Here is a 15,870-nt window from a genome sequence, read left to right as displayed (position 1 = left end):
ACAAAATTTCAGCACACCAGCGACACTGATATAATCTCGACAGTTGCGAGCGTCATTAAATAAAATAGAATTTACAATTTCTTTTTACCATATTGGTGCAAAGTTAATAGTTTTTTTCAGAAAAAATGTGCCCCCCCCCCAAAGGAAATTATTCGGTAATTATTGTGAGTAGTATCGTGTTTTTTGTCCATATCGATAGAAAATCTAATAAAGAATCATTTATCTCTCTGGCATATATCAATAGCGTGGACAGATCTCATGTAAATTTAATTTAAACACCACTAATTTGAAGCCTCTGACCATTGCGGGCAGATTGCAACATTATATCCAGAGAGGCAGGTGGAAGGCAGGGAGACAGACCTGAGTTTTTGACCTCTTACATCTGTATTACGAGTAGAAAGAGCAGTGTGTTAGCAGTGCTGTTGCCTGACTGCTAAAACTTCAAACTTAATTTCCTAATTAACCATGTAGTCACAAAACGTAATATAGGTTTTCTCCTCATTTAAGTGTATCCTATCATCCCTTTCAATCTGCAGGATTATTTCACTTTCACCCTGTATACGCGCCCATATACCATAACACAGGTCAGAGTGTGTTTTGTTTTAGTATACTTGCACCAGTATATCAATTCAATCTGCAGAAGAGCAATAAATATATACATCTGTCGGCCCATGATGGGAAAAATTGAATTTTGATTAAATATAGTGCTAATTTATAGTCCATATTACTAAATGCAATTAATTTAGATGAATTTAATTTAACCATCATTACTTATTTCTATAAAATCTCAATCAACGTTATAGAATATATAAAAGAGAAGACTGAACACATCACTGGTCACCAGTTAGAAGTAATGGTTTGGACTCAAAACGAAGATTTGTGTTCGGTATATTACGGGCTGTATTATGCCTTTTGATTGTAATGTTTGGATTCATTCCACTTTTCTTCCATTATACAGGGCCCATATCCCTTACAAAAAACAGTTAGGCTATATTCCTTAATTTTCTAAAATGGCCACGAATTGAAGACTTGAAGAACTCAGACAAGCTGGAACTTGCAGCAACAAGAAACTTCTACATTATGACTGATGATAATATTACCCTTGGAATGTGGCACGTATTGCTATCATGTTTAATGAATAACTCTGTAAATGCCAAGGCGTTACAACATTAGCTATTACCAAGAATCTTACAAACACAAAAATCACACTGTGACAAAATCGCTATTATCTATCACAGCCAATTTTCCAGAGCTGTGACGGCAAAACATTGTCACACCCCACTTCTAGTTAAGATGAAACATTGAAACAAATCAGTTCTTTTGAACAAGAGAGGCCATATGGTGGTTTCCAGCAGAAGAATGCAAAACCTCGCATTGCAGAAACTTCAGTGAATGAATAAAGGGAGAGATAGAATAATGAGTAGAAATTGTTGCCTACAAGGTCCCTCATTTGAGTCCATGAGACCTTTATCTTTCAAAACTTCGAAAGTGAAAGTTTAAGAAAACAATCCACATAATCATAATAGTTTTATTTTCCCTCTCAGAGTTAAGGCTGTTAGGCCTTCTCTTCCACTCAACCAAGATGAAAACACATATACAAGTGTGAACTTAAGAAAAAAGATAGTTTAATCAGTATGAGTTATATTGAAACAATGTTAATGGAAACAACAAAGTAATAGGACTAAGACTACTCCTGATGTCCAGCAGCAGCTAATTCCAGGAGCGGACCATGGCTATTGAGAAGGAACCTGAGTACAGAGATGTCTGATGATGATCTATTGATAGCAACAGATTGTGCTGTGAACATGTATTACGATTATGATGTGAAGCTAGGAGAGTAAACCAAGAGGCAAGGTGGTTGGGTGCGGAATTATGTATAATGCGATATTGTGGGCAAAGAGAATGTACTAAACGTCTATCCTGCAAGCGGAGCTAGGAGAAATATAGTAGGAAAATTAAAAGGCAGTGGGCCACCCTACCCCATTATTTCCTGGCCTAGTTGCCTCATGAGTGTTGCCTTGTTGTTGTCACTTGTAAGGTCCAGACCTGTCTTAAGGACAGTTGATTAAACAAACAAACAAGCTTATTTAGTTTATGACAGCTAATATTATACTGACTGAACTTCACAGTGTCTTAAAACTTGTTTTGCAGATTCCAGCTGTGTTTAAACTGCTGAGCAGAATATTTCAGAATTTTATGTAACAGTAGGTTTTATCATATGTTCTACATGAAGCTTGTATTGTTCACATGCTAGTCCACAATAATTATTAGAGATAATGCAGTTTAGCTGTCCATATATGTACACCAATGGCAAGAGAGTAACACGAGTTAGTTTTAAGTGAGACATAATATACTTCAAAACATCCAAATAGACATGATTTCACTGTCGTCTGCAATTTTATTCACAATTATCTGGAAGAAGCTAATTTGATGATAATTCACGACCGAAACAAGATCAAATCCCAACAGTACCATACAGACTTTTCATACAAATTACACAGTTTCACATCTTACTGACTTTTTGAATAGGTTACATTCATATATAACAGATAATTCATTAACTATCCACAAAAGAGATAATATTAATTTCACCATTTTCTTCGAGCACTCTCCTTTTCTTTTCTTCGATTCATTTCTCCAGTTATTACCAATGATAAAGGATGATGATGATGATGATGATGATGAAGAGCAAACATACAAGGGTCAATCCATGAAAACGTGGAGAAATAAGTAAAAAATTTAAAATGTATTAAACTCTATTATTAATGCAACATAAGACAGGTAAAACATTGTAGTTTTGTAGCATAACATAATTATATTTGGTATTTTATGATTTATTCATGTTTAAGGTAATCTATACTTACTTACTTACAAATGGCTTTTAAGGAACCCGAAGGTTCATTGCCTTTTCAGGCGATAATGGCTGAACCGATTTATATGAAAATTGGAATATAAATTAAGTTCGTTGTAACTTAGAATTTAGACTATATGGCATTCAAAATATTTTCTTTAAAAGAGGGATTATAAGGGGGCTTGAATTAAATAAATCGAAATATCTCCCTTATTATTAATTTTCATGAAAAAAATATTACATAACAAAAGTTTCTTTAAAAATAATTTCCGATAAGATTTACTCCATGCACAATTTTGATAGGACTGACATTTAATGAGATAAATGAGTTTCAAAATTACAATAACGCCATCTAAGGCGATGTAATGAAATAAAAAACAAATGACTTCGTCTATAAGGGGCCTTGGACAACAATCGAAAGCTATGAAACACAGCCTACAGAGAATGTTTCTGTGTTTGTATGAAGTAATATCGGAAGCTAAATTAAACGACTTGTATAATTAATTATTAATCCACCATTGGAAAGTGTAGTGTCTCTAGATGGACATAATGCTATAATGTTATTATAGTAACTTCTGAGTGAATCGAGGACAGGTAAGATTAAAATAGCTTCTTACGCACAGAAAACTTGATAGGCATTCGTTTCCTGTATTTCCTAAAATAATTTTTATGACCAAATGAGTAGTCTCTGGATCAAAATGATCGCATTTTAATTTTTTTAATACAATTTAAATTAAGTAACATAATAAACGATTTATCCTTCTATCAAACACGAATGTTCCCTGGATCAAAAGTCCTATTTTAATTATGTAATTACTCTATACACCCTATTTATTTCTAACGGATGTAGCGGAGTGCACAGGTACGGCTAGTGTATAGATAAAAGAATAACTTGCTAGCAAAGGGGTTCTGACAAATAAAATTGGCAATACTGTACTCAGCTTATTTAAAAAAGTGAAAGGAATTCCAAGTTACTGTTGGATGCAGACTACTTTATCATGGGTACATAACTTATAACATAGTTCTAATATCGCACCTGTTAAAAAATAGTAAAAGTTTATTCCAGTAACATAATATGTGGGTGAATAACTTGCTTTCTCTAGAGGGTGAGGTTAACATTGGTTTCTACCCACCAATGTATTTTAAATGAACTTCACTATTATTTTCAATGAAAAAACCATGTAACGGGTGTGATAAGTAAAATAATCGGAGATTTAAATATCGTCTATAATGCCTGACAACAAAAAATTAATTGATTTACACTGATTTGCAAGAATTTTTAAGTTTTATTGTTTTTGTTATTGTTTTATATAACAATTTCATGAATTTAAAAATATGAATTACACTGGTCAACAGTCATTTTGCGCTAGACATAAAAGTAACAAATATTAATTTCGACCTGCTGAATTAAAAAAATAACAAGCAAAATATTCCATCAGTTCAGGTTTTCGAGACACACAATACAGTCTACTTCATCTTCTATGCATTTTATTAAAAAAAAAAAAATCACGCATTTCGTGTGTAACAAATGTGACGACCCATTATGTGAAAACAATATTAGTATAAGTAGGCCATCATGTTAAAAGCACTTGTAGAAACAGAAATTATTTTATTGCCCTTTTACGAGCCTATTTGGAGGGGTGAAACAGGTCCGCGGTATGAATTAGCTTGAGTTTACCTGATTTTACTTGAGATATTTATTTCTTTCACTGTGAGCTTTAATGACTAACTGTAGTTTATATCTTGCAATAGACGACCCTGTTAAAACCACTTCCAGAAGCCGAAATTGTTTTATTGCCCTTTCTGGTTCCATCATTTGGAGGGAGGAAAACAGATTCGCCGTGTGAAATCACTTCAGTTTTCCAGGAGATTCCGTGGTGTTAGTGTTCTGTGTAAGACGTATATTTCTTTAAAGTGTGCTTTAATAATGATATTCAAAGTACGAATAGTTTATATGTGCGGATTTGAAAGTTGTATGTAGCATTGCTTCTTGGAATGCAATCTGAATCTGTACACAAAATTTTGCTGCTTTCAGTGTGAATGAGACACTCGCACTCGAGATAAGCATTATAAAATAAAAGTATGGCCAACACGATAATCACTAGAGCCAGGGAAGAAAAATATTATACATCAATCCCTTGTACCTCAAAGTAAAATAATTTTACCTCCTTTACACATTAAGTTAGGGTTAATGAATTTTTTTTAAAGGGATGAATCATGAAACTGAGGCAGTTAAACATATCGACGAAAAATTTCCTGCTATTAGTGACTCCAAAATAAAACAGGGAGTTTTCAATGGACCACAAATTAGAGAAATAATGAAGGACAATCACTTCGAATCTTTGTTGGAAGAAAAGAGAGAGCTGCCTGGAGTGCATTCCAGAAGATTGTATTAAATGTTCTGGGTAACCGTAGCAGTGAGAACTATGAAGAACTAGTGAAAAATTTATTGTTGGTATATGAAACTATTGGTAACTATGGGCAACACTAACTGAAAATTCACTTCCTTCATTCCCATCTCGACTTTTTCCCCAAGAATTGTGACAATTTCAGTGATGAGCATGGTGAGCGCTTTTATCAAGAAATTTAAACTATAGAAAAAAGATACCAAGGACAGTGTAGTACCAATATGCTAGCAGACTATTGTTGGACTTTAGCTCGTGATGTACCTGATGCCCAGTATAAAATAAAATGCAGAAAAAGGGAGCTGTAATCTTCTGAACAGCAAGTATTTAACCTTATTGTCATTATATACAGCATTATTTTTAATAGACATAAATTCGAAAATTTCTCAAAACCCGTAACCAACAACTGTTCTTTATTGTCATATTCGTATTCAGAAGGTTCAAATTATATATAAAACATGTATCACATGCCCTGCACATAAAAAAGTTAAAATTTGTTATGCAGTGTTATTTGTGATTGTTGCTTAGAAAAATGAAATTGGTCCAACCACTGTAGAGTAATGGTTAGCAAGCCTGATCGTGTAACTAGCGGGCCTGATTGGCACAACTCACGAGACTGAGGTTTTCTCCGGGATTTTTCCTCAACCCGTTAAGAGCAAATGTTGCGTAACTTTTGGCGCTGAACTCATCTTGCTAGCATTGTCACTTTCATCTCACTCAGACATTAGATAACAATAGCAGCTGATAAAGCGTCGTAAAATAACCAATTCAAATTTTAAAAATTTACACTGTAAGATGTATACAAATAGAATGTAAAGAACGAAAGAAAAATTAAGGAAGACCGAGAAAAATGTGAAACTCATCTGGAAAGAGAAATAGGGAAGAAAGAAAAGGGAACAATTATTGAAAAACAAAATAGAATTAATGAAGAAACGCATGAGTGCTGCCCTAAGACAAAGAAGATGCAGAGTAAAAAGAAGGCAAAACCAACCCAGAAAATATAATTACAGCATGGGTTCTTATAAAACTAGTCAGTCATTACGAAAAGCCACAAACAGGGAGAAATAACGTTTGTCAAATAGTCCGAGGAAGAAATTAGCTGTTGTTAGTAAACTAGTTATGGATATAATTCCAAGAAGAAAGAAGAAAACTTTTTCATATAACGAACAAAAAAAAAAAAAAAGGTGTAACACAAGGAACAAAGAAATTGGTAAAAAATTGTACTGCAGAGACAGCAATAGTTGGCAAGTATATGGACCTAAAGACATATATCACTGAAATGGCATGGCATTGAAAAATGCAAACATGTTCCTAGGTGAATTATTTCAATTTTTTCACTTACAATATCCTGATATTAAAATTGGAAGATATTCATTTTTTAATTTGTGCCTACCATTTGTTTTTTCATTTTCTGCATTGCCACATAATATTTGTGCATGTGCTTATCATGAAAATATCAAATACTATTAACTTTAGTCCTCTTTCTAAGGTTTTGACTAATTTTACATTCTTGCCCAAAGAAATTCTTTCCAAAGTTTCTTGTAACATTCATAGTGAAACATGCATGGGAAATACTTGTGAAAAATGCGAAAGTACAGGCTACCTCATACATGACACATTCAACGCAGAAACATCAATAAAATTACTTACCGTCAGTGGACATATGATGAATATGGTAAACTTAAATTGATAGAGTTAAATAATTCAATTTCTGGATCATGTTCCTCAAAACAGTTTCAGGTAACAAAGCAAAAATGTTCAAGCTAATGAAGAAAACATTTCATATACAAGTTTTGATAAAATAAAAGCCATTCTTTCAGATGTTGGTGAAAGGCAACAGAATGTATGACAAGTATTAGGAAGCCATATACATAAGGGAAAAATAATGTTCTCTATTCATTGAAATGCCACTTTATTGTTATTATAATAGGCCTAACTATATTATAAACATTAATATTTTATGTTGACATAAAGGTCTAGTCTTTATAAACAACAGAGTATTCATGATAACAAAATAAGAATGTTTAATTTCCTATGGTAAAACTTCCTAGAATTAAAGCCATGTGTTCCATTCATAATGTGTCACATCCATTACACGCATTAATATTAATATTAATATTATTATTATTATTATTATTATTATTATTACCTTTATACTCCAAAAGATTGTATCATCTTTGTATTTTGAGAGTCTTTACGAATATCTTGGCTATATTGTAAATTATTTTCATTTGTTAAAGTTTTGAGAAATCACAAAGATTAATGAAGTCAAATGTGTCCATATGCTGTCACGCCCATTACAGCATTTTAATAAAGGAATATTTCTGTTATCAATCAATTTTCTAAATTTATTTTCTTATGATTGTAGCTTGAAACCTAGCCCTACATTTTAACGACTTTTCATCAGTTTTTAATTTCCATGAGAGTTGTAAATTTTACTTCTTTGTGTCCAAATGTCACACCCATTACACTGAATTGACACATCAATTACCCAACCATGAGAAATATTCATGATTGAGTTTGAAGACCTGAAGTTCTAGTACAATTCACTGTGATGTTAACATTTTTTCCAATTTCCTTATAGGTCTAATGTATTTAGTAAAAAGACAGCAATATGTATTTACTTGCTGTCATTCATTTTTAATTCAAGTCAATGTCAGATGACAGTTATTAAAAGGTGTTAAAGAATACTTTAAAACAAAGGTATAACGAAGAGAGATTGCGTGAATTTGAAGATCTGTAAGAATAATAGAACAAAAATTACTGACCAAATTAAGAATGAACTCATTAACGTGACTGCAAATCAACCAGAAGACCTGCCGACTATAGGCTTAGAATGTAACAGTCTATGTGGTCTGAAACTGCAGTCAAAGAAGGAAGAGGAGGAAAATAAATATGTTGAAGTGGCCGAGACTGTTGATTACACATCGTACATGATTTGTCAAATAATGCTGACTTTATGGTAGCTGCAAGAGGCATTCTACGAACTATTTACAAGCAAAAAATAAGACCAGTACATAAGATAAAAAAAAGAAGAAATGTTGTACTACAACATCACTATAAAATTCTTATTCAAGTAGAACAGCAGTAAAAAGTTTATTTCTACATACATTCTACACTTCCTTCAACATGTTTGAATGGAAGAAGATAAGAAAATTATTTACTGGTAAGAATTCTTTTAAAATGTAGTGAATATTACCAGTATGAATATGTGAGATGTAGACATCATAAATAATTAAGCAACAAAATAAAATTCAGAGGTAAAACCAAAGAAAGAAAAAAAATATATAAATTAAAGATAACTTATTCTAGCCTATCCCAGAGCTACATCTACACCAAATCTCACAGCATCTCCCAACAACCAAACTGGGTTTCCTTTGGAAAGGAATCACTAAACTTTAAAGGAAGTAAGATACAGTTGGGAAGACTGCAAAAGTCAGCATTCATTGAGATGAAGACACTATATGCTGATCAGAGGGTAACAGTTGCCAGAAAGTGATTGCACTGATTATCCATTCAGCACACACATAGTATGTAGTGTGTGAGATGACCATAACATGGCTGACATGTTGGAAAATGTTAAAATAATGATAATCAGTAAATGCAAAGCTATCTGAAGGGGGGGGGGGGGAACAAGTACTGTTTGTCTGATGTAATATGAAAAATGTACAGCAACTAGTCAGAAATGCAAGAGCATAGCATTCCCTACATTAATCTGAATATAAGTTATTAAGACATTACTGCTTTCTTAACGCCAAATTAAGCCTGCAGTTCATTGCTGGTCTACTTCAATCACATGAACCAAAATTTGTTCGAGATGAGTGTCTCCGTTACCACATGTAGGCCTATATAATATTAGGGACTACACAAAGTCGAAATTAGATGTAGTTATACAGTAGAACCTCTATTATCCGTGGTAATGAAAGGGGTGGACTAAACGGTTAATCGAAAAATCGGATAACCTGTACCATAAAAGATTTTCGTAAATTTAGTGAATAATGCTTACAATCTCGTAAGCTCCTCTGTGGTTTTGTATTGAATATGCTGGGTAGTGGCTCAGAACTTCACTGATTTACGTTTGGTTGTTAACAACGAGTTGTTAAGTTGCAAGGAAACCCTTATGGCTGTTCTATTGGAAGATAGGAAGTGTGGACATCTCATGTTGTAGATTTACGTACTTTATACACTTTATCCTCGATTTTTATTAAATTTCATACAGTTGTGATTTGAATTTCGTATTCTGAGATAAGCCACAGCTTCTCGTTCCCCAAACCACTCTATTTGCACTTTTAGATAAGTACTTAGTACAACACGATTTCTTTTGACACCCGTGGAAGACATTTTATATAGAAGTTATACAGTAGGCCTACAACAACTTGAACAATAGACCATATTGTGTAAGTGCAAAGTCTTGTAATAATCCTCTCTCGAAAAAAATAACGTGCTAATATAATGTACAGAACTTCATCTTATTTCTGTAGCAAAAAAGAAAAAGCGAGAGAAAGACAGTCAGATAATCCGACAATCAGTTAATAGGGTGACGGATAATCGGGATTCTACTGTACTAGGTTAGGTTTCGACAGGATTGGTTAATGTAACATTGAAAACTTATTTTTTTAATTTCATCGTAGCCTATGTGACTCATTAAATTGAATTTCAAAATTAAAAAAAAAAAAAAATCGTCCACAAGAAAGTGAGGGTGATTATTATTTGTAAAATAATTTACACAAAACACCAATTAATAAAGTACATTCTCACAGATTCATGACAGGCCTAGGCCTATCTTAAAAAAAAATTGGATACCAGTACTGGTATAAATATAAACATCTACCATATACTCAAGTACAAAGCTATCATTTTACCCTGACTTGCTTTCAGCGGCACAGTTCTATGGACAAGCAGAGTGTGCCTACTCATGAACAGGTAGTCATGAGTATGGTATGCAAAGTCAACTACAAACAAACAAAACTCGGGTTGAGTACAAGTCATGATACAGAAATTCAGTACAGAACAAGTAATAGTTTTCATTTGTTGTAAGTTTATGAAAACTGAATCACCTGCTCAGCATCGGCAGCATTTTTGGAACACCTTCCTGGGGCTGATCCACTTAACAAATGCAATTACAGTTCATGAAATAGTCAATAAATTCAAAACTACAGAAACAATATTGGATAAGAAAAAAATCGAAGACGTCACGTTTTAACAGGGGAGAAGCTTTATGATATTGGTGCTCGATTAGAACATTTACCATGCAAGTCTGCAAGTTAACCCAGCAAGCAGAAGTCAGCTATGGGTTAACATACTGAAATTTCGTTCATACAAAACGACAAAATAACAAAGGCAAAGAAACAGTCAACATCTAGCATGCAGAGTTGCAATGTGTGAATGAAAATTTGTTACAACACTACAACATGTCTCGAAGCACAAGGAGAAAAATTTGTTCGTTCACAATTTCAATTTGCAAAATAAAGGTACTAAGTTAGTATTGTCCGTTCATCCAATTTATCTTGATGCATAAAAATATGTGTGCATCCACCAACCCATTTTGGGATTGGAGTGTTGGTAGGCAAATGGTGTGTCTTGGTCAAGGTGCTGCTGAAAGCGATCCTGGATAAAATGATGGCTCAATATGTTGGAGTACTTATATGTTACGTTGGCGTAATAGCAAAACGAGAACAGTAATGAAACTTTCCTATTCAAAATAGGCTCAGATGTTCTTCAATATAAGGGAAAGTTTCAACAGCAACAAAGATAATGTAATGTAATAACATCCTCTCAATGCTCTTTGAATCTCTGATAGCACGATCTAAATGGGAATACCTAAAGTGACTCATATACATACTAACCACAAATCAGAGAAACCGACGTGCACCCTATATAGCAAAAAAACTGACCAAGAAAAAATCAGAAGTCATTTGAAGTAATATGGCCTCTATTACGTTGGTCTTACAGGCCTGCCAAAGGAACTGGTTAATTAATTAGTGAACATGAAGATAAATGGATTAAGGATACCCACAAGTTGTACCTACTGACGAGAACTGAGAGATGAAAGCTTCAGATGTACAATACTGGAACCCTATTGTTCTAATGTTTAAAGGCAGAAGAAAGTGTTAGGCATACATTATGTGAATGTGAAGCTTAAACTCTCATTCTTTTTATAGAACTGAATGAACTCTCCCATGTCATAGCATAGTAACCTTGCTAGTGTGTATTACTGGGAATAAAATAAAGTACAACATATCTTGAAATCGTTGTACACAAGGTCTATTAAGTTACTGACAGTTGCATTTTTATAATTTTATATCTACTGGAAGGAAACCTGCTCCCAATAGTTGCCAGCAATAACCCAAATCCGCCATATTATGGAACCGTATTATAAATTAATGCATTTATAGCGAGGTATATCGCCTACTTATCCTCCATCTTCCAGTAATCTCATGAGATCTTCTGGCTCCTTCTTCCCGACTATAAACACAAAGAATTAAACCGGTGCTGAAATTTGTTGAAACATGACAGACGCTCACTAAAGCAGCTCACCTTCTGTGACGAGATAGCCGTCTCCGTCTACAAGCTGCTTCAACTGTGATACGAGGGAAAACGAGGAACAACGTCCTGTGCCACTACTGTTACTGCGTTGCAAGTCTAGGTTATGTCTGTGCTTCCAGCGGGACAGCCACGAGTCCGAGGCTTCGAATCCCGCTTCCACAATGGACGCAGCTCTCTCCTTCAGCATCTTCGTGGTGACAGGAATGCCAGCCACCCTCTGCTCCTCATAGAACCTGACCAGGGCCACATCCAGTGTGTCCGTGAATCGACAGCGGCGCGTCCTCTTGCGGTCCGGCATTTCTTGCCATCTCCGAATGATGTCACCCTCGCGGGACTTAATCCGGGACACTGCAGATTGCGAGATTCCGAATTCACTAGCCACTTGGATCTGATTTCTCGTCTCCAATGCTTCCAGCACCCTCACTTTCTGATCTAACGAGAGTTCGTTTCTTTTAGCCATTCCGGAAACAACAAATGAGAGAAAGCACTAACAAGACTTCACAACATAACCTAACCTGCATACAACGCCGGACACACGAGCTACTCAACAACAAACTGCTGACAACTCAAACATGTCCTTCAATGCCCTATAGATCCTACACAATAGTTCGTTATATGCTAATGAATACAGACTCTGCTGCTCTCGTAAAGGAACTAAAAAATCAATGTCAAGCGAATGACAACCATCTATAAACACCGCCTCTATCATTTTGAATCACACAAGACAAAATAGATAAAACAAATAGCGTCGCTCAATCAAACCTTTGCTAAGTTTCTAATCATTTAAAACACAAACTGTTGGATTATCCAATCAACTCATTTAATATATTTCACCGACACACGACTGAAATTTCACCACAATGGAATGCTTACACTCAGTGCTACCAACCTACTACACAATTGTTTTCTAATACTATACTAGAAATTGAAGAAGTGATTTGATCTATTCTGTGAAACTACAAATATTGTTGACCTACGTCAGTAACAGGTAGTAAAATACAATGCAGCTACCCAGCAAACTCTCATCTGGGCGTGCATAATGGTCAGCTGTTTGCCCGCCATTTTAAATGTTGACGTCACGGAAATGAAACTATCTTGTTTTGAAACCCCAGAAGGTCATTTCCCGTTTTGTACCACATTGACACTCCTCCCACCAATAATTGCTCACTATTTTCAACTTACTCTTCGCTCTAAAATAAAATAACACACATAATAATACAATATACATAAATTATCTAAAAATATTAATGTTTATATTTTCTGGTCCAACTTCTGATTTGAGGTTCTGTCTGGTATGTATTCAGGCAGTACTCTTGAGATACAATATATGTCGGACGAAGAACAATAATATTGCGTGTATATATCTGAAATCTGATTAGTGTAATATGTTACTAGTCAGCGAAGTATACAATGCAAAAGAAAATGAACTGGTCACCCTACCCCATTATCTTCTGGCTTAGTTGTCTCATGAGTGATGCCTTATTGGTGTTATTTATGAGATTCAAACCTGTCTTCGGGCAGTTGACTAAACAATAACAATCCTCTGGTCCCTTCACATGTGAGAGTTCTCCTTAGCTATCTACATGTAGGTCTACTCATGTATTATGATGGGGATTTTGAAAGTGTATGATAAAAACGCAGTGTTCTCCTAGAAATTATGTAAGTTACAGTTCTTACTTTGTGAGTGCATTCTTTCCCTAATGATGTTTTATATTAAAAACCAAGATACATTTAGTACTAATCAAGATATTCACAATTTCAATACAGACATAAATCAGATGTCCATCTACCCTCTGTTGGTCTAAACTGTTATAAAAGGAGTTCACTATTCATGTATTAGGCGTAGCTATGGTCTTCAAGACTTCAATGCACTAGGATACCTAATTATTTCAAAGCTTTGAAAGACCATGAAAAATGGTTTAGAACAGAATTAGTCAAATTACTACACACTCATACCTTCTGCACAACAGAGGAATTGTTTATGCTTGTAAATTGAATTAATCTACTTGATATATACAAATTGTACAATTTTGTATAGCTCAACTGATGAACTGTATATGCTGTCAATTGAATATTACTCTGCTTGCAATGTATTGTATATTACTGTATAATTCAACTGATGAATTGTTTATGCTTGTAAACTGAAGGAATCTGAGTGATATGTGTTATCTATTTTTGTATATCTCAATCGATTGAATTGTTTACACTTTTAAATTGAATTAATTTAGTTGCTATGTATTATATTTTTTATAGCTCAACTGATGAATAATGGTTTAGGTTCATAAATTGAATTATCTGCTTGCTATATACTGAATATTTTTCTTGTATAGCTCAGTTGGCAGACTCACTTGCCTGCTGATCCAGAGCTGTGCTCAACTTGGATTAGATTCCAATTTGGGATCATTACCTAGTTGGGTTTTTTCCAAGGTCTTCTCCAACCATAAGGCAAATGCCAGATAATCTATGGCGAAACCTTGGTTTTATTTAATCTTGGCAAAAAAAATTGTAGGCTAAAACCCTTGACTTATTCCACATCTTAAAGCTTCAATGCTAATGTAAAATCTTTGGAATTGAATAACTTAAATGAAATTAAGTGTAGAGGTAAATTTCCACACTTCATAATTTCTGGGAATGGTACTGATATACTAGTATGGTATGTATAAGTCTACTACTGCATGAAGGAATTACTAGATGAATTTTACAATAACTTAGTATGGATCATTTGAAATTTAATATATACATAACTTGTCATAATTTCCGTGATTCCTGATATTTAAATGAAATATTGGCCGAAAGTAACTGGAATTTCACTTAATATAATAAACAAGTGCTGGTAATGTATAAACACAGAATTGTAATTAATTAATTTCAATTAGTAGATAATTTGATATATGTATATAAGCAATCAAGTACCAGTATTTCAAGTGCCCGTTAAAATAATTGGTTATTTCACACATTTTAAATACAATACAGGATGGAGGGAAATAGATAATTTATTTGAAAGTTTGAAACTGTTTTGATGTCTGTCAGAAAAGAATTGAATCAGCTGGCAACTTACAAGTTTCTCTCTTCTGCCAATTGTACTTAAATTCCTCTCTAAGTCATAAAAAGATACAGATATTTCGGACTTCACAAATAGACGACTTTGTAGAAAATAAGAAGGTTTATGAACAATTGAATAATTTCAAGGAAAAATTGTTCCGGGGCCGGGTATCGATCCCGGGACCCTTCACTTAGCACAAGAATGCTCTGCCGACTGAGCTACTAATATGAACAATGACAGTAATGCAAGTCAGGACTTGCTTGGTGTAGGGCTCTTGGTCTAACTATGAAGGAGTGGTTAAAAAATTGTCAAAATTCATAAATACATAATGATTCTTGCCCATATAATAATAATAAGCTAGAGTGTAAACCCAGTGAGGACTTTATTTCCTAAGTTCGAGCCTTGTAAAGTTATAAATAATTAGCTTGAGTATGAAGGAGTTGTTAAAAACTGTCAATATTTATGTACAGTACATAATGACCCTTGCCCATATAGTAACAAGCGATAGTTTGAATCTGGTGAAGGCATTATTTCCTGAGTTCGAGCCCTGTATAATTATAACTTTTAACTAATTAGTATGGATATTAAGGAATTGTTCCAAAAATGTCAAAACGTATGTACATAACGACTCTTGCTCATACAGTAACAAGCCATAATTTGAACCCAATTAGGGACTTATTTCCTGAATTCGAGTCTTGTAAAATTATAAGTATTTCTAGTTAGGATTCTTGACTCTAGCTATGAAGGAGTTATGAATTTGTATTGACTGCATTAAATCCTTTACAACAACAGAAGTAATAATTGTAGTGATTCAAATGTGATACTGCAATAAATCCTTTATAACAATGGAAGGAAGTAAGAATATTATAATTATTGGTAATTTCCTAAAAGACGGGCAAAATCCAAACTACCAAAAACGTTCTGCCAACTATGAAGTCCAAATGTCACCAAACATCGCAAAATCAAAGATGAAAAATCAAATATATATTCATATTTTAAAAGAAGAATAAGCCCTCCAAAAAAAT

General features: G+C 34.0%; 1 protein-coding gene across 17 annotated transcripts in view; it reads right to left on the bottom strand.

Moving 5' to 3' along the window:
* LOC138701496 (protein bric-a-brac 1-like) overlaps positions 1 to 15,870 on the bottom strand; it is a 354,692-nt gene that overhangs the window by 230,546 nt on the left and 108,276 nt on the right. The window contains exon 1 of one of the 17 annotated variants that reach the window (XM_069828420.1): positions 11,794 to 12,469. The exons of 15 other annotated variants lie outside the window; for them this stretch is intronic. In XM_069828420.1, the coding sequence (XP_069684521.1) occupies positions 11,794 to 12,262 (469 nt within the window). In that variant the 5' untranslated portion in view covers positions 12,263 to 12,469. Of the gene's footprint in view, positions 1 to 11,793; positions 12,470 to 15,870 lie in introns of those variants that run through there. One more of the 17 variants, XM_069828424.1, reaches the window with a different exon arrangement.

This window comes from Periplaneta americana, chromosome 6 (genome assembly GCF_040183065.1).
Source record: "Periplaneta americana isolate PAMFEO1 chromosome 6, P.americana_PAMFEO1_priV1, whole genome shotgun sequence".
NCBI classification, from domain to species: Eukaryota; Metazoa; Arthropoda; class Insecta; order Blattodea; family Blattidae; genus Periplaneta; species Periplaneta americana.
The sequence above is the reverse complement of the archived record's forward strand: the minus strand, read 5'-3'. Positions and strand labels throughout refer to the sequence as shown.